The sequence below is a fragment of the Sardina pilchardus genome, chromosome 22, assembly GCF_963854185.1.
Source record: "Sardina pilchardus chromosome 22, fSarPil1.1, whole genome shotgun sequence".
NCBI lineage: Eukaryota > Metazoa > Chordata > Actinopteri > Clupeiformes > Clupeidae > Sardina > Sardina pilchardus.
The window spans coordinates 9,270,274-9,295,021 of NC_085015.1; the positions used below are offsets into that span (position 1 = coordinate 9,270,274).

The 24,748-nt window shown below is 44.2% G+C and overlaps 2 protein-coding genes across 4 annotated transcripts in view; one reads left to right on the forward strand and one right to left on the reverse strand.

Annotated features, from left to right (window-relative positions):
* sema4gb (sema domain, immunoglobulin domain (Ig), transmembrane domain (TM) and short cytoplasmic domain, (semaphorin) 4Gb) overlaps positions 1-9,652 on the reverse strand; it is a 33,923-nt gene extending 24,271 nt beyond the window's left edge. Inside the window, exons 1-2 of one of the 3 annotated variants that reach the window (XM_062526130.1) lie at positions 9,534-9,652; positions 4,560-4,826 (exon numbers count right to left, since the gene is read on the reverse strand). In XM_062526130.1, the coding sequence (XP_062382114.1) occupies positions 4,560-4,704 (145 nt within the window). In that variant the 5' untranslated portion in view covers positions 4,705-4,826; positions 9,534-9,652. Of the gene's footprint in view, positions 1-4,559; positions 4,827-7,738; positions 7,907-9,533 lie in introns of those variants that run through there. The other 2 variants (XM_062526129.1, XM_062526131.1) reach the window with 2 other exon arrangements.
* Positions 9,653-11,526: 1,874 nt separating this feature from the next.
* mfsd13a (major facilitator superfamily domain containing 13A) lies at positions 11,527-24,255 on the forward strand. The gene is made up of 9 exons (XM_062526512.1): positions 11,527-11,662; positions 14,563-14,891; positions 15,947-16,026; positions 17,318-17,773; positions 18,517-18,637; positions 19,926-20,022; positions 20,676-20,847; positions 21,905-22,098; positions 22,455-24,255. The coding sequence occupies exons 2-9, from the start codon at positions 14,727-14,729 to the stop codon at positions 22,703-22,705; spliced, it is 1,536 nt and encodes a 511-aa protein (XP_062382496.1). The 5' UTR covers positions 11,527-11,662; positions 14,563-14,726; the 3' UTR covers positions 22,706-24,255.
* Positions 24,256-24,748: the final 493 nt, after the last annotated feature.

Here is a 24,748-nt window from a genome sequence, read left to right on the forward strand (position 1 = left end):
AGAGAGGGAGAGAGAGAGAGAGAGAGAGAGAGAGAGAGAGAGAGAGAAAAGAAACTACACTACAGAGAGGGAGAGATAGAGAGAGAGAGAGAGAGAGAGAGAGAGAGAGAGAGAGAGAGAGAGAGAGAGAGAGAGAGAGAGAGAGAGAGAGAGAGAAAGAAACTGAGAACCTACAGGAAGGATACACAACCGACCGTGCCAGAAGGCCGAAAGAACAAAAACTCACCATTTCAGCATTTCATGCTGGAGGCCTGTGGTTGATAATTGAAAGATCTTTATCAATAATGATCAAACGGATGATACTTTTGACCTGCAGGCACCAACATATAGCTGCTCTTTCAGGGAATAATCTCTACAGCATTAATGCATACTGCCATTTCTACAGTTAGAACTACTGGTCTTTATCAATATGCTCTCTGGCCCTTCTTTCAACACATTTGCATGCACATTCACAGATAATTAACACTACATTCAAAGTGCTGAAGAAATGCTGTTGCTGCAACCTAGACTTTACTGTAAGCTATCGTTATCCATCATAATGTAACTACTAGTAGACTGAAATCAACCCTGTTTCTATTTTAGGCACTCGTGGGGCAATAATAATAATAAAAAAAAAAGTTTGGAGATATTCATGAGGATTCAGCACCCACCCAGTCCAGTTGAAATGGCGGTGCTGATCGTGTTGTTCCTGTTTTTATTTCCCTTCTATTTTAGGCACTGTGCCAGATATCCAGTCATGATGACTGAGCTGAGGATGAAGAGGAACCCATGAAAGGCTCCCTCAGACATGGGGGCCCCTCTGAGTGGCGCACCCATCCCCTCCCAGCAGATTAACGACCCACCGCATCGCAAAAAAAGGAGTCCTACTTAAAAGAGAAACTCACAGAGGGACAAAGACTGTTTCCTATACCAACCTGGAGCTGCATGAAAACATCAAAAAATCATTACAAAGTATGACAACCCATTACAAAAACTGGTGAAAGAATTGTACACATAACTGATAAACAGGGTGAGTGACTCAACTAAAATTCAGTTAGCAGCAGTTCTATGACATATAACACTTCACAGGTCTTCAACTTACTGTCTACTGTCTACTCCAGTGAAATGCTTGTTTTTGACGGTTACAGTAATAGGCATGGTTGTTGATTGACTGCAGTGAGAAAACCTCTACCTATAGAACTCGCAATTTAATATATCTGCTGTCCTGTGTACAAGTGCATCTGAAATGACTATGTGTAAGAAAGGGAACGTAGCCTTAGATGACTCAAGATACCTTCCACGTGCCAAAATTACTTCACACGCTTGCGTCCGCCAACGTTCGTCCGTTGTTTTCCCATTCACTTTACATTGGCTGGACTTCATTTCATGCCGCACTGAATTGTGGGTCCGATGCGTTGCCTGAGATACGTTGCCTCCGCTAAAAAGTTGAGAAATGTTCAACTTTTGACGGATCGCGCAAGCGCCAGCCAATGAAATTCCGTGTATGCAAATTTTCGAACACTGACAAACCAATCAGTTCGCTTTATGGAAATGTGACAAAATGAGGCATACGTTGGCGGACGCAAGCGTGTGACTGCCCCGTAAGTGTCATACACGACATGACGGCGGTCACACCACAGAGGTCATGTGGTCTCTCACGGGAGTCTGCCACATTACTACTCGACTGTGTCTCTGAGGAACGCCGATGTCATGACATGGAAGAGGTTAGCTGCGTAGGCTAACTTGGAGCTGCGAATCATTTTATGCCGTTCAAACAGAGCATCATTTAAAAGCACAGACACTGTTCTTTGTGTACTAGGTGCTAGGTAATCCTTTCCCACAGTGAAACACCACACTGTTTTGTCATTCAAACACTGCTTTTCAAAACTGTATTCACTTAAAACAAGGAACTGGATACTCCACAGAGAGTCTGATGCCATTTCCCGCCCAAGGCAGCCTCTTTTGACAGGAGAAGGAGCTCATCTGAGCCCGATGTTCGGGTTGCTGTCACGGAGCTCATGGAGAAAGGGCCTCGCATGAACTTATCACCTCTTAAAGCGACAAGCAACAGCAGGATACACATACATCAATATTTCAGCAGCGAATTACTTCAGGTCTGGTAGCCACCGTGGAGAAGGCTAGACTACACTACGAGCATGAGGCACACATCGGAGTTCAGAGAGTTCATTTTTTTTCCTCAACTGCTCAATTTTTTTGTTCTTCAATCGCTCTTGGAACCCTTTCTGTCTTCCTGCTTGACTTGTCTGTCACCTCACCAACTCCCCCCCCCCACACACACACACACACCCACCTACCCACACACACACACACACACACACACACACACACACACACACACACACACACACACACACACACACACACACACACACACACACACACACGCATACACGCATGCACACACACACACACACACACACACACACACCCTTCCTACATATAGCCCATCATATTGACTTTGCTGGATTACCATATGATCAGAAAGGGCAGTTCAGCAAGCTGCCCACTCCTTGACAATATCTTTTATATCTTATTGTGCAGTTCTGGTCAATATGACACCTCTGAGCCCGCCCACGTACATTGCAACAGTACAATGCTGGGTAAATTGATCGCCCCCATATTTTCCCTTTGAGACTTGCTTTAGATTGCCTGGCTGCCACCCTCCCACAAAATCACACTAATGAAAGATGTTTTTTGCCCTGACACAATCACAGTAATGAATGATATCATCTTATCCTTGATCTGCATGAACAGCTGAGTTGCCTTTGCCTTTGTTCCTAAGGTTACTTCATTCTGAAAGATTCTGCATTACATGTCTGATCAAATCTGAGACTGCGCCACACATGAGAGTCCACACACAAACGGACCTACACACACACACACACACACACATAGAGAGAGAGAGAGAGAGAGAGAGAGAGAGAGACAGAGAGAGAGAGAGAGACAGACAGAGAGAGAGAGAAATACAGACACACAGGCACAGGCACAGACACACCCACCCACACACAAAACCCCATGAGAATAAGAATGTAGGGCAAGCACTTCAACCAGGTCTTAAGCTAAATGATACAGTAGGGGGTTGTGGGAATCATCCCCAAAAACAGAGGCAATGTTCTACATTCTACTCCACCCATGCTGAATATCCATAACATTCAATAGAATACACACTTCGAACTACGCAGACATACAAAGCAGGTTAAAAAATCCATCTATTCACGCTTTGGGCAGCAATGAAATTCATCTTAGCCACCATGCTAAGTTCTCATAAATCAATTGATCCAACAACTCACTAATACCATAATGTCAGGATAAGTTAATAGCACTCTTATATAGCGGATATCCTAAATAAGATAAGGTCTAATGGCTGCTTCCAGGGGACGGGTGGGAGGGAAGACAAACAGTCTCCTCTTACCACCAGGAGAAGCGTTTAACGTAGCAAGTCAGGTAATGAAACATCAGTGAAGGGGAGCTGCCCGCTGACAAGCCTGCAGCTGGCACAGGAGCTTTTGGAGGGGATGCGACAAGCTGCTGCTGCTGCTGCTGCTATTCCCAGCAGGTCGCACACCTACTGCATTTGTGCATGTAATTAAGAGACTCGTGTTTAGATAGGATTTAATTAAAAGGCACAAATCTCACGATGACATGATGCCAGAATTTATTTTTTTTTAGAGGGAAATTGCGATGATGCTACAGTGTGCTTACGTGCACTCGTAGAGAAAGAGTGAGCATTTTTTTTAAATTAAAGTTCAGGAATAGTTTAGGATACTGCAGTATAAATCTGGAGGGAATCTTAAAATACAAAAGCCTCGGACAATGGACAATCTGTGAAAGGCAGCAGCCTCTGCCGTGTTAAAACATCCCTCTCATAGCATAAAGGCTGGGCTCAGCACTCCTCTCCACAGAGACCCTGACCTGGTCTCAGCTAAACATCGGCCAAAGGTGCCAGCTAGCTCTCTCTCTCCCTTCCTCTCTCTCTCCCTCCTTTCTCTCATTCTCTCTCTCTATCTCTCTGCCTCCCCATCTTCTCTCTGTCTCTCTCTCTCCCTCTATCTCTCTGACTCTCTCTCTCCCCCTCTCTAACTATCTCTCTGCCTCCCCATCTTCTCTCTGTCTCTCTCTCCCTCTCTCTTTCCGCTGCTTTCCCAGAGCCCCGGCGTGTTGTTATGAACTGTGTGAACTAGGACAAGACTTGAGAGGGGGACATTAATAACACCAGGGAGAGACGCCAGCCTGCTGCCACTGTCCTCCGAGGCTCAGCGGCAGAACTGTGCCACGCACGTTTGAGAGCAAAACTGTGAGGTTACCCATATGTGTGTGTAACGGTGCGACCGCATACATGATAGCCTGTGTCTGAAACTATATTTGGTCAGTCTATGGCTATTACAAATAGCATATTCCAAACAAATACAGTTAACAAAAACTTTGTCCAAAATAAACAGGTCTTCAAATTCTCCCAAGGTCAACACACAGCAGCACACAACGCAGCACATTTCATCCGCACATACAGTGCACAGCGCCCATGCACATTACGTGTCTTCCACCAAGCTTTAAAACGTTACCATCAAAGAGCACTGTGGTCCTGGGCGTAGCGTCCAGCTGGAGTTCGGGACCGAAAGGGAAACCCCGTAGTGGGCCGGGGAAACTGCCCAGCAGCAACAGCACCAGCAGCAGCACGCAGGGGGCATAACAGGTCCTGGGGTCCATTTCCAAAGGAAGCGATGGCCAGCACTGTCCAGCCCCAGAGTCCTTCTTGTTTAGCTTTGGCTTGGCTAGGGTTTCCACGGACACAGGAATGGGCTTTTAATCTGTCATCATATAGGCGTCGTCTGCAGGGGGGAGGGAGAAAAACAGGAAGATGCATTTGTTTTCCTCTTGTCTGCAAACAGTTATGAAAGGCTAAGCAGTTGGATGAAATTAGCGATAGTGCCGACCAGAAAAAAGGATTGTGGCTCGCAAACACAAAAAAAGTCTCCTAAGTTCACTAGACTAGAACAGTAAGTGGTTTCATTCATCTGTACAAACTATGGGTGAGAAAATGGATTTTACTTGGAATATCTCGTCAGTTAATTTGTAACATGTGACAAAAGAATCCAACAGCAATTGTTTCAGCCTCAATGCACCAATGCATCAAACACCTGTCAAGCTGCTGATGGTTAAAATACGTGCCACTGAGCGACACTGAATAAGAAAACTTATTCCACATCAGGCACACTCAACAATAATTATATTCTGCTTGAGGTTTTGTTAGATGTTGTGCATAAAGATAGCGTTTTACAATCCAGCTTTGCTCCACAACTCCACAGCATCTCTCTCTCTGTGACTACCCATAATTAGCTGTGTGCCTCTGAAATTGTGGCATCTGATCGCTAATCCGGTGATTAAGCGTAATGCTACCAGACGCTTCTTGGCCACATGCTTGCGCGCGCGTACACGCACACACACACACACACACACACACACACACACACACACACACAGACACACACAGACACACACTGGTCAGAGGGTAACTTCTTCCACCCTACTGCATAAGATAGCTCTGATGAAAGAGGGCGATAACTCACAGTGTAATCTTATGTACAATGGCGGCTTACAAAAAGGAAATGTGAACAAAACGCCATTCATTGTCTCATAAATGTGAGCAGCATTAGTGGAACTACTGTAGTTATTGTCCTTTGTTATTCTTTCAGTCTAACTAGTAATTATGTCATTGATCTAAATGTATACATCCCCTCCTATATTCTTCCTCAGATTTAAAAGAAAAGGATTACTGTATTCACCTTTAAATAATAATGTACAATGTCTCTGTAACATTGAGCTTGAGGCTTTTTTCATCAGCACCTCTTGTCCTATGGTATAATGTAAACAGAAGCTTGTTTTCACACGCCTACGGGTATTGTGTGGCCTGCTATGGGTGGCTTGGTCAAACAAGGCGTCACCGTGACGACAAAGTGGAAACTCCCCTCGGAAAGGTAAATACATCTGCCCCGTGCGTGCGTGCAAAGGAGAAAAAAGCTTCTTGATATCGCTTGATTTTTTAAAGACTGACGGAGTGGTGCGTCAAGAGAAAATCTTCAACCTAAATCCTCAAACTTCCCCGCAGGCTGTGGATTACACTGAGGCTGACCCACGAGACTTATTAAATAATACGACCACATTCATATGACTAGGTGGTGTTAGGTAAGAAACTAGGCCCCGAAATCCCAAACTCTGGCCCATTACGGGAGAGCATAAATCTGTGTCGACAGATTCAGAGTGATTTACACAGTATCTACAGATCCCAGGTCAGTGTGACAAACACACACAGCCACACAGCCACACACACACACACACACACACACACAAACTTTCACCTCCTCACCTCATTTGCCCCCTTTGAAAAAGTATTGACAATACGACATAACAATACGTGCGTCAGCCCATCTGTCTAAACTGACTAAAGCCCCGTCAGGATGCATGATATCCAACCTGACATTTTCTGCAGATGGCTCTGCACTCGGCCCAGATTGAGCAACTGCGTGTGCGCGCGCGGCGAAGTGTTGAGCCAGTTCGGCACTGTGCGTAAGTAGCTAATTTTACATGAGCCTCAAAGTCCCCAAATATGACATAAACATCCAAACGGTGGCTAGAGCATTAGCACTGGCTGCTTAGCCAGCAGGGCATTACATGGGAGCATTCTGAGCAACCGTGATAAGCACAACTTGGTGGTGCTGCTCACACATATCTGAGCTTATACACTTTAGATGTGGAGAGGTTACCCACACTTTTTAGATTTCCGTTTCTAGTAACACACTAACACAAGCACACACACAAGCCCGCACACACGCACACACGCACACACGCACACACACACACACACACACACACACACACACACACACACACACACACACACACACAAGCATACACACACACACACACACACACACACACACACACACACACACACACACTCATGTAGTTTCACTCTAGTGATGCTTGACATACTGGGCTGCCACATACACACAAGTACACACATAGGCTACATAGTTAGATTGGGTGTGCTCTATATCTGGGTGCATTTAATTGCACTGACAGCTTATACTGACGGCGTGAAACAGCTGCCCGGGGATATCTTCTAATATTTAAGGATATCTGACTGACACGGCTGTTAGTCTCGGCTATATTGAGGTGAAAAGCATGAAATTGGGGAGCGAGCCCAAGACATCCACTTACACCAAAGCAGTTTGAAAGCAAACAGAGGCTCTAAATCCAATTGTTATGGTTTTCATGTTTTTTTTTCCCTGCCCAGTGTCACTTCTGTGTGGCCTAAAAATAAATGATTCACTTCTAGGCTTGTGCAGCATTTGACCAAAGTGTCCAAGGATCAAAACCTGTATACTAGCAAATGCTACATACTACATGCCAGAAGTACTGCAGAAAGATATTAAACTGTGTGGCTATCCATTAGTGTGTATCTCCAACACTAGCATCACAACACACAGCATGTCAGCTGCAACTATCACTGTGCTAAATGCCATAACAACTCCAATACTCGCTGACTACAGAGACAGGCTGCATCAAAACAGTATAAAGACTGGGCAAGACAGGAAGACAGGGACAGCAAGATGTAATAGGTCGTCCACAGGTCTACAACAGATTGTCAAAACTAGCTCCTTGATTGCTGTGTCGTAACCATCAAACCACTAAATTAGATGTACAATAGAATTCCTGGTGTGTATTGTAATGTCATTCTCACCCAGAAGTCCTTTCCTAATTTTGTCGAGCAGTCATGTGGTGTCCAGGGGCAAAGTCCTGAAGCATTGATCTGTGATATTCAAACAAGGGGACCGTGACAGGGGCTCTCTTCTGTCCGGCTACATCTGCAATCTGTCCACCACTCTCTCTTTCCCTCTTTCCCTCTCTCTCTCTCTCTCTCTCTCTGCCCTTTCTGCCAACAGCAACCTTGAAACATGTTTTCATATGCATCAGAGTCAGGGAGTTCAGCCCTCCCTCACAGCATCTCAGGGTTAAAGTACCCTGAGCTATTCATCATCGCACCTTAATGAAGCAGTTCTGGGAACTTCTGATGCCGTCTGTCATTTGATAACAAAATGGGCAAATGAAAAAAAAATGGTATAAAATTCCCATTTGTATTTTAATCATTGTGCACGTTAGGGGACATGAAGGACAGGAGATCATTTCAGTGGGGGATCCAGCTCCCCAAGTCTCTCAGGTCATTGACTTTGGCATAATGTGCTTCACCAGCCAGTAACTACAATAGCCACAGCGTGGCGAGACTTCTCCTGATCCAAAGGTTTTTTATTTATTTTTTATTTTTTTAAACATTACTAAGATGGATTCTCCTGCATCCCCAGGCTGGGCTGTACAAAATCTCAAACTCTCAAAGAGCACTACAATCTCATCAGTTAGTGTGTGCTTTATTCAATTGAGGGACAGCACACCAAATGACCTTGATGAAAGTTTGCAGTGGGCTAATACATTTAGTGACATACCATACCACATACTATTTTTACTTTAATGTAGAATCTTGCTTTGCAAAAAGGTGTATGGAATACTGACTATAACTAAGTAGCCTACTGAGGAAGCTCTATAAACTAACCCTGAACTTGTTGTCTATAGCCTGACAATTCAATGGCACACTGTTATGAAGGACAGGCTGTGAGATGATGCAATACTAATGGGTATAATTTACAGTCCCTTTCTCCTATCCCAAGGCCTATACCCTCCGGTTGACATGTCAACTTCTGTCAACGCATAACAATCTTCTCCGGAGATGCGAACACGTGTCTTGCACCTGCAGCGGCCGAGTGCTCTGCTGTACACAGAAAAAGATACGGGATAGCCAGTCTAAACCCATTTGAGAAGAGCAAACAAAAACACTCAGAGCCGTCTACACAATCCGGGAAATCAGGCACAAAATAGCGCGTTTCTGCACAAAGCGTCTTCACCGGCATGAGTAGCCTATCTACTTGGACAGCACTGCAGCAGCGAGGTGAATTTCAATAGTCAATGATATCTGAATGTTTCGTTGGCTAATAAAGCATATTAGCTTGGCTCTGTGGTCTGGGCGCATAGTTAAACGCGACAGATTAGGCTCTTATGCAGAATTGTAGAGCTAAAACATCTGAAAGGATTTCAGATAATAATGTAATATCAAGAAGAGTAAACACGTATAGCCCATGCAGGGCCATTAGATCAAGTGACTTACTTTTGAACAAAGCGTCCTTGGTATGGGCAGCATACCATTCTGTGATAATGCTGTTATACGAGTGAAACTTCAAAAACAAATGTAAAGAGCCTTAACTGGCTTTTAGACTTATCGGTAGAACACTGCGGCATTTTAAAGGACAGTCCAGTGGCAGATTTCAAGTCACCCTCAGCATGTTTTATCCAACGGGACCTGTCAAATGCAGTGTCCCTTTCTGCCAAGATACCATACACTGCAGCTTGACACAGTCAGAACAGTAATTATTTCACAACGTTATCAGGCTAATTAGAAGAACATAAAGTAAGCAATGCGCAGTGCTTACCGCTGCTTCTGGTGTTGTATTTGAAGAAAACCTCTCAGTATGCATTTACGCAGAATTCTTCGCGGTTAAACCGACGTAGCCTACACGCCAGCTCCTGATGCGCTGCTGGGGTATCTGGGGTACCGCATGCACATGCTACTGTAGTCGCATCGTGGACCGTCCCAGGTGTTGCAGCCACGCCCCCAACTTATTAATATGAACCTCTCTCGCCCATGCTGTTGTCTTTTGCAATGAAGTGAACTATAAAACGTAATATACATCCGTTTCGTTTGCCAATTAATCTATCATCTTTCTCTCAGGGTCTCAATTAGCTATCACTGGACACACAAAGACCTGTGTGTGTGTGTGTGTGTGTGTGTGTGTGTGTGTGTGGGGGGGGGGTCTATCCTAGGTCTGGCTTCTGATATATTATGTCACATTATATCATTACATTTTAAACGACTTTTAGGTTTTTAATATTCTAAGGGGTCACTTGCAAAAGAGGTCGATGAGACATCTGGATTGCCGAGGGACAATCCGAGATGTCAATGAAATACTTGCTTAGAGTGCCACCTGCTGGCCGAATACTAAACACCTCTTTGCGCTGCTGACCACATACTGTACTTCTGCCAAATTATACAGTAATGTCGCAAAAAGACTATGGCTTCTCCCCCCAATCCTCTGGTGATTATTTGAGGTGTGATTTCTTCTTACAGGACTGGTTACTCCAAAATATTGGGTATTAGGGGGTATTACTGTTATCTGAATTAATATTCTTATTAGTATTACAGTGCATGTAAAGCAATGCACTGTATTGTTATTTGGTGGCTTCTAATTTTGTATTCTTCTTCCAGGGTAGCTCTTTGTAGCTCTTGAATAAAAAAGAAAATGTGCCTATGACTTTTCATTTTTTGCGAGATTTATACTTTCTTATATTTGGTCTTTTTACCATTTGGATAGGACAGTGAAGTGTTACAGGAAGTATGCAGGAGAGAGAGATAGGGTGGGATTATAGACAGTAAAAGAAATGAACAGGGCCAAACTACGGATGCAGATTTGTTGGAACGATGCATAGGCTTTCACAATTAGGCCTACAATTTCTATATTCATCGGTAACAACATTTGGTGGTTTATCTTTAAGCCAAATCTGAAAATGGTAAATAAAGGCAGGCTGTATGTAGGATTACATAGCAAATTGACAAGCCTCTTATCTCTTATTCATAACCGTTTTTGGTCAGCAAAATGGAAAGGGGCCTGTGAACAATAGAGATGCCATGAGAGCTGTGTAACATGGGCAACCTCAATCTCTTGGCTTGTTGTCTTGTGGTGTGACCATACTGTAGGCTATGTGTCTGTCTGAAAAAAAGACAAGCCCTACACTCTATAAAATAGAATAAAAAAGTGTGTTTGTGTATCCAGAAAACAATGGAACTCAAAAGTTTGATAAGTCAGATATAGAAGGTGTTATTCATTTATTTGCTGATGTTCTTTTGACTGCCCCTGTCGGTCATCCATGACATATTTGTGGGTTAGGCTTTAAGAAGAATTTTCCTCAATGGATATTTGCTTCATTGCCTGCTGAAATGTCAGGAGCTTGTTGGGACAAGCCTGCTGGCACATGTTAATATGGGCCAAATGGGTTAAAAGCTGTGGGCTTCTAGGCTACTATCATTATGTTTACATGATTCTAATGGCCAAAACTCCTCATTGGGCATAGGCCTACTGCTATATTAATACAGGAACAACTCATTGCTGTGTTGCTGTTGCATGGTTATGCTTATATATTTAGCAGACTATATTATCTTGTCTATAAAAAAAGACCTGCCACTGCACGGAAGTAAGTAGCATTGATCTGGGAATGTTCTAGGTTATTATAACCCTGATTATAACATCACTATGTGTCCATAACAGTCAAGTCCAAGTCCATGGGCAGCGTGTGCTTGTGGTAGCCTACGATGGCGTTGAGCGTCTGATAATGACGTAGGCAAGCAGGCAAGCTACGCTTCTACCCCACGCCTTGCCTTGCTAGAGTCTGCCTGTCTCGTCTGGCATCGTAGTCTACGACAGACGCACATAGCTTGGAAGAAGCAACAAGCCAACTGAGGGATTTGAAATCTGGGAATCGTCTGTGTGAACATCTACCGGTGATGGTAAGCTCATTGTTGATATAATTAGTTAACAACAAGAGGTAGAGTTACTACTTGAAGTCGATAAAGTTAACCCATTTCTTAACCGGTAACGTTAGCCAGCAAGCTAGTTGGTTAGCTAGCGAGCTAACATTAACGTCAGCTGGTGGTGGTCATACATTGTTTGGATGGCTTACGAAAACTTACACGTCTTCTTCTTAGCGATTACAGCTAGCCATCTTGATCACAATTCTCCAACAACGCAATACTTTCCTGGGTTGGTCGTCATCTGGTTGATGGATTCCTATTAATTTTAGACGAGGGCGGTAGTATAAAGTAAATGAAGTGGAGCAATTAGACATCTAATCTATCAGCTAGATTTGGTGAATCGCACACGATATCGCTAGCAGGACAGCTAGTTATCGAGGCATAACGTTAACAGTACCTCTACCAACATAAATAGCTTACACCCGCCGCTTGACTAATTAACGTTTCATTTTATCAGGCTTCTTGAGGCTGAAGTGAAACAATCTGCTGCTTGGTTAACATTTACGTTAAGCCTGGAAAAAATTTCACCGAAGGGCTATTATGACCTGAATGCTGACTTAAAAAAGGTCTCTGAAGTTAGTTCACATTAAGATTTTATTTGTAATCAATGCCTGATGCACCTCAGCCAGACTGTTTTGATGGAGTAGCTTTTACATTACTTTAGGATATATACATGGCTTTTAATGCCCATCATTATAGTGGGCTAATGCCACGTAGGTACCCACATGTTGTTTATTTATTGGAATGTCCAGTGTGAAGGAAGAATGAGTTTTGTTGTTATCATAGACTGTAGTCTATGGTTGTTACAGTTTGATATGTTGCTCAAGCAGGAATCAAACCCATTATGCATTTTTTTGTGTGTGTGCTGAAAGGAGTAAAATTATATTTGTATGTCTATTGATTTTCCCTGCAGTTGCCGGGACGTACAGTATGTAGGGCTGCTATATGGTGAATTACATTGTGGTCATTGTGTACATTGTAAAAGATCGCTGTCTACCATGTCTGCGTAGAGAAGTCGTGACCCAATATGTGCTACAGCCCTTGATGGGGAAGATGCGTGGAGGGTGGCTCGCCTCAGTCTTAACGTTTAGACCTTTGCCAGGACACCGAGCCTTTGTTTTGTTGTAATCTTACCTCGGATCAGAGAACACGGTGTCATCACCTCTGGCCATTCCCTTGACACTGGGGCATTTCTGCGGTCTGGCGTGGAGGGAACACAGCCACCTGTTCCCAACAGCCGAGGTGAGATGGGAATCTCTGTGTGTGTGTGTGTGTGTGTGTGTGTGTGTGTGTGTGTGTGTGTGTGTGTGTGTGTGTGTGTGTGTGTGTGTGTGTGTGTGTGTGTGTGTGTGTGTGCGCGCGCGCGCGCGCAACGCGATACAGGTGGAAAGGGAGAAAAGAGCGGTTTTGCTTCGCCTCCCATCTGATGGGAACAGGCCAGGTAGTGTGGAGCGCGCCGGAGAGCTGGCACCGTTCCCGAAATGTAGGGCTAGTACTAGTAGTACTCGATAATGGCTGTGTGGCGGTTCCCATGAGATTGTGTAGACTAAATATGGTGGTTTTTTAAAAATATTTATAAACTCTGTTGCAAGTTGCAGTCAAAGTTGATCTGCTAGGCCTAGGGGGATGGGCCTACGTCATGGTAATATTGTCGGACCAAATGTATTGTACTGCTCTCTTGCGCTGTATTTAGTAGAGGCCTGAACATGTGCAGTCTTGTGTGAGCCAAATGTGCATCATGACTACCCCCCTTTTTGGACCCTCACATGTAATCTTGCAGGTGTGGCTAGAAGACAAGGGAATGAGAAACCAGACTCTCAGTCCTAGAGGCACAGCAAACATATACGGATGACATCAGTATAGTGGTGCACTGGCGCTTTGTCTGTTTTTTGTTATCGTTGTCAGTTGTTCTCATAGATTTTTACCAGTTGATGTCAGGCGAACTGTATGTCTCCTGATAATATTTTGTAACAGCTTTGGCAAGAAATAAGGTACTTTTATGATACTTCCGTTCCTCTTGTGTGTGTGTGTGCTGAGACTATAATTTCAGTGAAGAGCCGTATGTTATTACACCCATCATTCAGCCGGCTCTTGGCAGGGAGAGCATGGTCGTGATTGTTTTGTTGGAACTGAAGAGGGGCTAATCTGTCTCCATGGGAACCTTAAACTCCGATTTCCTCGGAGGAGTCCTCGGCGTTGTGTTAGAGTGTTGCCGGGAGCCTCGGACGGACATGGCCCTGCCAGAAGCACACACCCGCTCCAGCCCACTGTCGCCTGGAAAACACAGCAACACCCTGATGTCAGAAACAGACACCAGTGGCCATCTGACAGTCACACCCTTGTGAGACACAGCGAGGGAGAGCGAGAGTCTCTCTCTCTCTCTCTCTCTCTCTCTCTCTCTCTCTCTCTCTCTCTCTCACTCTCACTGTGTGAGAGAGAGAGAGACAGAGGGGAACTATTTAATGTTTTCCATCTCCCTCTGTTCTAATCTCAGAGACTTGTTGAGACAGAGACTGGCAGTTGTTAAGTGTTGGACTGATGTTATGTGTGGGCCCCTGCATGTTAAGCAAACGAGTGGCACAGTGAAAATGGCTATGAAGGCTTTTCATTTGTGCTTTTCTGTGCTTGGGAGACATCCCGGAATCATAGCGCTGGAAAAAGTCATTTTAAAATGTTTTTAAAAGGTTTATTGCTGTCTCTGTCTGTCTGCCCCTAACCTATGTGTGTCTGTGTGTCTGTGTGTCTGTGTGTCTGTGTGTCTGTGTGTCTGTGTGTCTGTGTGTCTGTGTGTCTGTGTGTCTGTGTGTCTGTGTCTGTGTGTGTGTCTGTGTCTGTGTGTGTGTCTGTGTGTGTCTGTGTGTCTGTGTGTGTTTCAGGACTGGGAGTGGGGCTAATCCCCACAGCCCGGCTGCTCCGCTTGTGGGATGATTGAGTCTCGACGTCTGTGTAAGCGAGTGACAGAGAGCCCAGAGAAGAGGAGGAGGAGGAGAGCGAGGAGGAAAGCGACAGACAGGGCAGAGAGAGAAGGAGGAGGAAGAGGATGGGAAGAAGACCTTGGGGCTGGTGCCTGGGGTTGTCAACGGCACTGCTGTACGGCTCGCTGTCCCTCTTCGTCTCTATCCTACACAACGTCTTCCTCCTCTACTATGTGGAGACGTTTGTGTCCGTCTACAAGATCGATAAGCTGTCCTTTTGGGTGGGAGAGGTGAGTGTATTCTTCTTTAGGTCAAGTCAAACAGACAAGACCCTGTATGACAGACAAACACTCATAAAATACAATACTAACAAAATACTAACACAGTACTGAGGTGCATTCAAATTCGCAAACATAGGCAAACGTTTGCGAATCTTTGCAAACAGTATTCCGTTAGCCTTGAGTTTTCAGCGAACGTTTGCAAAAAATGGCAAACAGTCTGAGAGGGTAGTTGTCCGTGAACATACAGTGGAACTGGACGTGAGTTTGAGGAACGCGACAATACAATAACTGTTAGAGTGGAATGTTAGCACCAAATCATTAAAATGGAACTGTTTAAAGAAAACATGTTCACCACCAACGTTCGCCACTGTTGGCCCAATTTGAATGCACCTCTGGTTTTACAAAGAAAGATTGTTGAGCTGGAGTGCTACCTGGAAATTGTAGTGCTAGATGGTGCTCTTTGGTCAAAGGCTTACTTAGTATCAAAAAATTTAAAAGATACCAAGGCACTCATCAAGTAGAAAGTTAAAATGCCTTTATTCTACTTGGCAATGCATGATAAAAACGTACTCCTAAAGTTTCACCTCTGGTTTTGTCTGCCACTGGAACTCGTATGACTTATGACACACTTAGCCTGTCATTGTGTTCCTCTAACTGAACTGGTGGTGCAGGGTGGAAACATTACCACTAAAGCTTTGATTACAAAAGGACACTTTTGTATTTGATATAATACGTGCCCCACCCATTCTGTAAATAGCACAAAGGCTACTGATAAAGAAGTGATTATACTGTAAATATATTTTGTTCACACATGTGCAGCACTGATGTTTCTCAATAAGGAAATTGTAGATTTGTCTCTCTTCAGTTTTGTTGAGATTATTTAGCAATCGTTTCTCTGAGTAATACTCTTTCTTATTTATGTATTTGTTTGTTTGTTTGTTTGTTTATTTATATTGCTGCAAGAGGGGGAGAAGCACACAATTTGTATTCTCCTGATACACATATAATGAGGTGTAACAATAACTGTATCTTGAATTTTGAGTTGTCTTCCCTTCCCTTGTCAGACAGTGTTTCTGATATGGAACAGCCTGAATGACCCTCTCTTCGGATGGCTGAGTGATCGCTCGTTCCTTGGGTCCACACAGTAAGCTGCTTCCTCTTTCTTGCTTTTCAGCTACCGGTTAAGTTGCGTTTTCACTCTCAAGCAAGCCTATAGGGTTGATGCACCTGCACCTGCACCTAAACCAACTTCATTTATAGCATCTTGACTTTATTTGTGACTAGCTTAGAGTGAGCCAGAATATTTTCCCTTGCAACCATATCCTTAATGTTTGGGGGTTAGTAGTCTTGTAGTAGTAGTAGTCTTTAAAGTTCAGGTTTTTGGTTATTATGTTATGGTTATTGGTGTCATCATGTGAATAAATCAAATTGAAAAGAATTATAATGCATCACTAGCTGTAAAGCTGATGACATTCAAGGCAGCTCTTTGAGCCATGTTGCTGGGCAATGTTGAGTCTCCGATGTTATGGCATGTTCCCTTTGATACTGAGTGGGCAACCATTTAATCTCCGGAGAACTTAAATCGTAAGTAGGCGAATTCCGATGATTGTCCAATTAGAACTCATTGGAACGAGTTATGTGGTTGCCCAGCAACATTACTTAAAAAGTTGCCCCATGTATCATCACCTTAAGAAACTCTTCTCTTCTGCGTCTCTACTTCTCAAGGTCTGCATGCTGCCAAGACAAACCCCAACATTCTTGGCAGTTGTTGGTTGCAGTCTTTAGAATGTTCAGCAAACTAACTGCTAGGTCCACACTGCCCAGACAGTAATTGACTAGACAGACTTTTTGGACAACTCCGTCCAACAAACACCAACAAATTCAGACTGACCGAGCACACTGACCCAACTGTTGGTGTTTGTTGGAGTTGGTTGGTGTTTGTCTGGGCAGAGTGCAAGCAACATTTGACATTCCTTAATTTAGCAGATGCTTTTATTCAAAGCGACTTACAAAAATGACGAATAGCACTCAAGCTACAATGCAAGAGCTTGGGTAGCACTTAATGCCACGTCAGTCAGTGCTATTACCAGAGGTTCAGAGTGCAGAAGCTTTAAGTACTACTCCAAGTGTAGCCAAAGGAGAAAGTGGTTGAAGAAGAAGGAGGAAGACTAAGAGGGAAGAAATGGAAGTGCATGATAAGTGTATGTTAGCTGTGTTGAGTACTACTCAAAGTGTAGCCAAAGGAGAGAGTGGTTGAAGAAGAAGGAGGAAGACTAACAGGGAAGAAATGGAAGTGTATGATAGGTGTGTTGGGTTGTTAGAAGTGTTACGAGAGGAAGTACACTCGGATGAGTTGGGCCAAGCGACGACTCTCTCTCTGACTCTCCTCCTCTTCCTCTTCCTCTTCCTCTTCCTCTTCCTCTTGCTCTGCTCAGGGCTGGTCCTCAGATCTCCGGGCCGGAGGTGGTGCTGCAGCGCTTGCGGGCGCTCTCCCGCAGCGGGCCGCTCTTCGCCCTCTCCTTCCTGGCCTTCTGGGTGGCGTGGGCGCGGCCCTCGCTCCAGTTCCTGCTGTGCCTGTGCCTGTACGACGGCTTCCTGACGGTGGTGGACCTCAACCACAACGCGCTGCTGGCCGACCTGGCCGTGTCGGCGCAGGCGCGCGCGCTCCTCAACTTCCACAGCTCGCTGTTCAGCGCCCTGGGCTCGCTGTCCGTCTTCCTGTCCTACTGCTTCTGGGACAAGGAGGACTTCGGGGCCTTCCGGCTCTTCTGCATGAGCCTGGCCGCCGTGTCCGTGTTGGGCTTCGCCACCGTCTCGCGCCTGCTGAAGGTCCGCTTCCAGGCGGAGGTCGGGCTGCGGAAGGGCCAGGATGAGGGACAGATGCTCAAAGAGTGAGTTGATTTCAGCCTATTACATTTTTAAAATAATAATAATAAAGATAATAATAATAATAAAAAAGACACTTGTTGTTGTCAGCGTGATCAAAATGTTTCAGTTTATGACTGCAAGAGTGAGTTGATTTCAGTCTATTAAAAAAAAAATGATGCCACCTGTTTTTCCAAATGTGACCAAAATGTACCAGAGTTTGACTGCAGAACTGCTTGTCCCTGAACTGTAACATTGTGTCCTGTATACAGTGTATAGTTTACCGCAAACCTCCCATGTTGGTGGTGCTCACTGTACTGTAGCTTACGGAGTAGAGCATTCTCCCATCAAGGTTATGGATTTGATCCAAAAATCTGTCCAAAACCGATCCACAGTAGCCACCAAAAGTGCTTTCCCAAGATGTCCAGTCTTTGTTGACGCCCAGTGTTTCTTTTCCAGAGTGCGTAATAGATATGGAATCGGAGAATCAAGACGATTGATTGATATGTTTATATACTCCTCGTAGTGTTTCCATTAGGGGATTTGTTTTGTTGTTGAAACACAAGCCGACTAGAGGCATTCACTCACCCAGCCACTTTAGGTGTCTAGTGGACAGGGTGACCACTGTAATGAGACATTCTCAGGTTACACACTTTTCCCAGACACCGCATGCTCCTCTGTGCTCGTTCTACTGTGAAACACGCCGGTTCTCCTTGTTTTTCCTCTCTCTCTTCTCACTTCTTTCTTCCTCTTTTCTCCATGTCGGTAGGCTGGTGATTGGCCAGGCCCCCACGGCTCCCCAGGGGAGGCCAGTGACTCTGGGGGAGTACCTGAGGCAGCTCTCCAGGCACAGGAACTTCATGTGGTTCACCGCCATGAACCTTGTCCAGGTACCGTAAAGGGTTACGACGTAAAGACCGGCTGTGATTTTCACACACATATACCACCTGAAACGGAAGCACACATTCGGCGTTCTCTCTCTTACACACACACACACACACACACACACACACTCACACACACACACAATCACACGTGATATCACAGGCACCGTTTTATTGGTCCTGACCTTGACAATACTGATGCAAGAATCCTCTGTTAAAAACAGAATGGAATGTTTCTGTTGGATATTCAGTCCCTACAGGAGTTCGCAATGTGCCAACCAATCCCTTCTGGACGACCTTGCAATTTTGTCCAAACACCACAACTTTTCAGTTTCCCCGCGAAATGACTCCTACCACAACGTCCCTCGCACAGAATATTGAGCCAGATGCCACACTCACTTCTGCAGACTGCCCTATACATTGTCTGTTCCTCTTTTTGATGTCAATGAATAGAAGTTTAATGTTAATGATTTGCTTACTTGCATCTCCCAACCTGGTGTTGCCTATCTACCTAAACTATGAAAGTAAGTTCACGTAGGTCTACTTGGTTTACTGACATTTTAGTAGGCGGTGCAACCCATTGGCAAACTTTACTTCTGGAGATGTCCTTGTTTGCTTGTAGTTCGGGTAATGCTTACCAAAGTGAATAACATTGCAAGACACTTATCTCTTCTATGATCCAAAAAATATTTAATTAGAGGTTTTCAACATTTATTTTAACTAATGACAGAAAACATTCCAAAGGGCATTTACATATTGCACTACTCAAAAAATAGCAAAATGTAGACGAAAACAGTGAGATGCAAGCCTTCCGATCTACTCAGAAATGTAATTAGGCTACTCTCACTTAAAGTGACAGACACCTAACTACTGTAGACCTACACACCACCAATACAATGTAATGATGTTAAAGAGAAGTGTAAGTGTAGTTTAAAACTCAATATGAAATATTGAAATTAATATATACTTAAGTTATTAGTAATTATGCATTCCATTCCAATGCAATGTTTTTAGAAAAGTTGCTGTGAAATCAGGTATCAGGGTTTTTTGAAGGCCTGTGAAATCCTGGAGGGACTGGATATTCAAATGAAGCTCTTTTGAATGCATCACGCTTTCACACATGCTGGAGAGAAGGTCAACAGAAATCCGAGTAGTAGATCTGAGATAGGTGACTGCAAATCAGTCAGGTCAGATACTGTATACAAATGCCATTCCCCTTTCCCGATGGATGCTTACTTGTTACTGTTCTGTTCCTGTTAGATGCTTACGTCAGTCTTTTTGTGTGTTTTGGCAGGTATTTCACTGCCACTTTAACAGCAACTTCTTTCCCCTCTTTCTGGAGCACCTGTTGTCGGACCGGATCTCTGCCTCCACTGGCTCCTTCTTACTGGGTAAGAGTTAAACTGATGCCCCCCCCCATCCAGAGAATCTCTGCCTTGGTCTCCGCCAATCCCACTGATCTGAAGCAAAAGATGTGTTCACCACATTGTGTAGCAAATGAATGGAAATGATTTGGCTACATTGAATCAGCCAGTGGACATTTTTTGAAATGTGAGAGATCTGTCAGCACTTTCAGTGATCACTTCCACATTTTGTGACTTTGCATTGTGTCCTGCCCCAGTACTCATGCTCTCTTTTATACACAATGGGACCATTTATTCATGAGTGTGGCATTTGCATCATGCAGAAACTTAGTCCTAGTTTGACTGTCATTCATCCAAATTCTCTTGCGCATGTAAATGTTTACTTACTTACTTACTCCTTTATTCACTTACTCACTGACTCTATGTATACTTATGACCTAAAATCGAGCAACACTGCGGAAGGCGCTAAGCCGAAACGCGTCTGTGCAATACACAGACGTTTATATGCTAAGTGCGGCCTTTTTCCTTTTCTGAGTAAGCATATACGTTTGGCCAAGCACTCTAAAAAAGAAACATTAGAGACTGAGTGAAACCTGCTCCTACCATACACTTGAGCAAACAATGAAACGTTCTGTCAATCCACGACCGTGAATCTGAACGTGCCACTGTCCTCTCCTCAGGTGTGTCCTACATCGCCCCCCACCTGAACAACCTCTACTTCCTGACCCTGTGCCAGCGGTTTGGGGTGTATCAGGTGATCCGCTGGCTCTTCATGCTTAAGCTGGGCCTCAGTGTGGCCATGCTGCTGGCTGGGGCGGACCACATCTACCTGCTGTGCATCTTCATCGCCAGGTGAGTGACGGGGTACATTCACTTGAACAAGCAAACTAAGTCACACGTGGTCACACTCAATTACACATACACACACACACACACACACACACTCGTGTGTGTGCGGTCACACACATGGTCACACTCAATTAAACAGACACACACACACACACACACACACACACACGCACGCACGGTCACACTCAATTAAACACACACAAATACACTTCTGCCTTCATCTGAGCCTCATGCCATGTGTGGAATGTCGTTTTTGAGAGTAGAGTTCTGAATGACATTTTACAACAGGCACTTATGCAAAGTAGTAACCCATTACCTAGTAATTAGTCACTTTCATTAATTTAGCTCACTTCCTCATCTGTAGATTTCATAAGAAATGGAACTTGAAAAGGGGAAGTTAAGACAATGGTCGCATATCAAGAGGTTAATACTAACAACAAGAATGCCTCTTACTCTTACGTGTATTATTACACATACACATGGTCAAATGACACTTGTGCCACCCTGTGGGTTAAAATGGAACTGAAAGGTTTCCTACTTAAAGTGTAATACTCACACATCCTACTCATTCCATTCTTTCCTATTTGATGTGTGTGTGTGTGTGTGTGTGTGTGTGTGTGTGTGTGTGTGTGTGTGTGTGTGTGTGTGTGTGTGTGTGTGTGTGTTTTCAGGGTATACTCACACTAGGCACAGGTCTCTTAACTTGCACCGTGCTAGAGTTCAGTTCTCCCGTTCTTGGTCCACACTCACACTACATATTATCAAACTGTACCCAAGCACGGTTGAGCTGCTGTGCGCTAGAATCTTTGCATGATCATCGATCATAAGCCCAACCGTAACATGCCCAAGTCCACCTCCTTAAGCGGACCCGGGAACGGATAAGTGTACCATGCCCGGGTACGGTACGGAGCGATCACACTGGTCAAACGAACCGGACTTTGGGGGGGGTCAAACGTACTCTGGTACGGTACGGATGGCATAAAGTGAGCAGTGAGCACACCCTTATTTTGGTGCTGATTGCTTTCTGACAAACCTCTCCCTTGCTTTCTCTCTCTGTCAGTAATCGAGTGTTCACTGAGGGAACCTGCAAACTGCTCAACCTGGTCATCAGCGACCTGGTGGACGAAGACTACGTGCTGAACCGGCGTCAGCAGGCGGCGTCCGCCCTGCTCTTCGGCATGGTCGCCCTGGTGACCAAGCCCGGACAGACATTTGCACCTCTAATTGGCACGTGGCTACTGTGTGTCTACACAGGTGAGTGTACACAGCTAGGTACATTTCATGTGAATGTGAATGACAATGAGTCCGGTCATTACGGTATTACCCAGGTTATGCCAGCTGGTATTCTGTCTATAATGGAGTGGAATGGACATTTCTATGTGTCCCCAAACTTTTGACCAGTAGTTTATGTATTTAGTGCATTTATTCATACAGCATTAGTAATTGTATTTGTACTTTTTGTATTTGTATTTCACCTCTCTCTCTCTCTCTCTCTCTCTCTCTCTCTCTCTCTCTCTCTCTCTCTCTCTCTCTCTCTCTCTCTCTCTCTCTCTTTCTCTCTCTCTCTCTTTATCTCTCTCTCTCTCTCTCTCCCCCCCCCTCTTCCCCAGGCTATGACATCTTTGAGCGGGACCCTCTGAGTGATGCGGTGGCGGTCACGGTTGTCTCGGGTCCGACGACGGCCTCCATGCCCCTGCGGCAGGGTTGCTTCTACTTGCTGGTGTTCGTGCCCATCACCTGTGCCCTGTTGCAGCTGCTAGCCTGGTCCCGCTTCACTCTACACGGGCGGCGCCTGCAGGGCATTAAGGCCCAGAGGCAGGGCGTCCAGCAGGGGCCCCCTCTGGATGTCAAGGCCATCTGATGGGAGTGGGAATCCAAGGGACAAGAATATGGTCAACCAAGCTGACTGAAGAACATGTGAAAAGCAGATAGATTCATGTGCGAGCACACACACACACAGACACACACTCACACACTCTCACACACACACACACACACACACACACACACACACACACACACACACACACACTCACACTCATACAAAGACTTAGTGGCACGGATATGTGCCAAGCACATTTTCATTCTTGCTGCCAAAAAGACATTTTCACCTTCTGCCTGACTAGGAGACTTTAGAGCCTTGAGAACACCCTGTGGGAAGGACGAAGTTCTTGCCAATCTGGGGCTCACTCCTTGGAGTGCCTTGCCTTTTATGTTTGTGCTACAAAGAAACAAACCTGTGTCGTCATTGTTGTTATATTTATAAAGTGAAATTGTGACCAAATACATTGAGGGAGGGAAAACAAATCATGTGAGGGGACCACGATAGCCAATGGACACAAAGCACCCTCAGCTTTGTACTACAGAGGTGACTTGGGTTCTGCCCACCTTTGCCCAAGGAAAATGGAATGCTTGAATCCCTTTGGTGGAGTGTTGCTCGCTGCAGCCAAGCGTGTTTTATCTGCCAAAAAATGCAAACAAGTGTCTATGTTTGTATTTTATCCTCTGAAGGAAACACTGTCTGTATTCTTCTGTATTCCTCTTATTGATGTTCTGTGAAGAAAGGAAAAAAAGAAAGCATTCCAGGTTTTACCCAAATTCAGTTGCATGACTCAATGTAGCAAATAGCATAGTGGTATTTTTACATGCATGGTATGATGTTGAATGAGCTTGTCAAACATCCCAGTCTGCCTGCCTGAATTTGGATTTTATACAGTATGTGGTCAAGAGCTCTGCTAACTCAGATGTCTTGTTATTTTTCTATTGATTTGAGCAGCACGACGTTGTTAAAGTTCAAACTGAAAATCGGACATTCCAGTAAAAGTACAATGCGCGTTTCCAACTTCTTTCCCATAAAAAAAGAAACAAAAAACATTTTGTATATATTGTGTGTAGACTTGGTTACACATATATTTTTATATCAATTCAATCCAGTGTTTTCAATTTGTACACATGAAGGGAGAATCTCCCAGTTAAAAATTTTTTTTTTTTTTTTTTTTTTTAGAGCATGTGCAATTTATGGTCAAGGGTGCGTGTGAGGAGAAGCTGCTGTCTGTACCCATTTCGATTCAATGGAAATTCAGTTTGTTGTTGTGATTTATTTGATCTGGTACAGTATGAAATTGGTGAAGATCATTCTTCCTCCTAATTTATTCCATTGTAATTTATATTAGTTGATAAAGGTAAGCTACGGGAGAACTCATATTTGGAAGCGACTCAGGAAATTCAGATTACTCAACACAGTTGGGTCTCAGTGTCAGGAGACTGCCTTATTTTGAAGTAGTCTATGATCAATCACTGTTGTGGCATTGATAAGTTGATTTGTTGTTTTTTCCCTCATAACTCTTAACTGGTGCCATCTGGCATTGTCAAACCACGTCTTCACCAAATAAAGAAAATTACATCATGAGAGCTGGTTTTGTGATAAGGAGTTTTACTTTTCACTGAATTTAATGACTTTCTTTTCAGGCTTAGACTTGAGCTTAAACTTTGCTGTGTGCTGTCATTGAAAATGCTTTATTTTCCATGTTCTTCACAGAAAATGAGCTAAGGCCAATGAGTTTGAGTTTGAAGAATTAAATGAATAGCATATTTTTTTTTTAGCAGACATTGAAAACTGTTCCCACAGACCCAAACACTTTACAAGGGTTAAGTGTCTAAGATTATTGTGTCATATTATAGTGACAACAAAGATTTTTCCATGACACTACTCGACAGGAGGTTATTTTGTTTGCACCTTGGCACATCAAATCTCATTTATTGTGCACATTTCACAACATATGTCATATATCTTTTGGGTATATTATGGCATAAAATACCACAGAGACCAAAAAAAAAGTATTTTGGTTATTTATTGTAATCTCACAATGTAGGCTAAACAATGAACCCGGCCCAGCATTGAAAG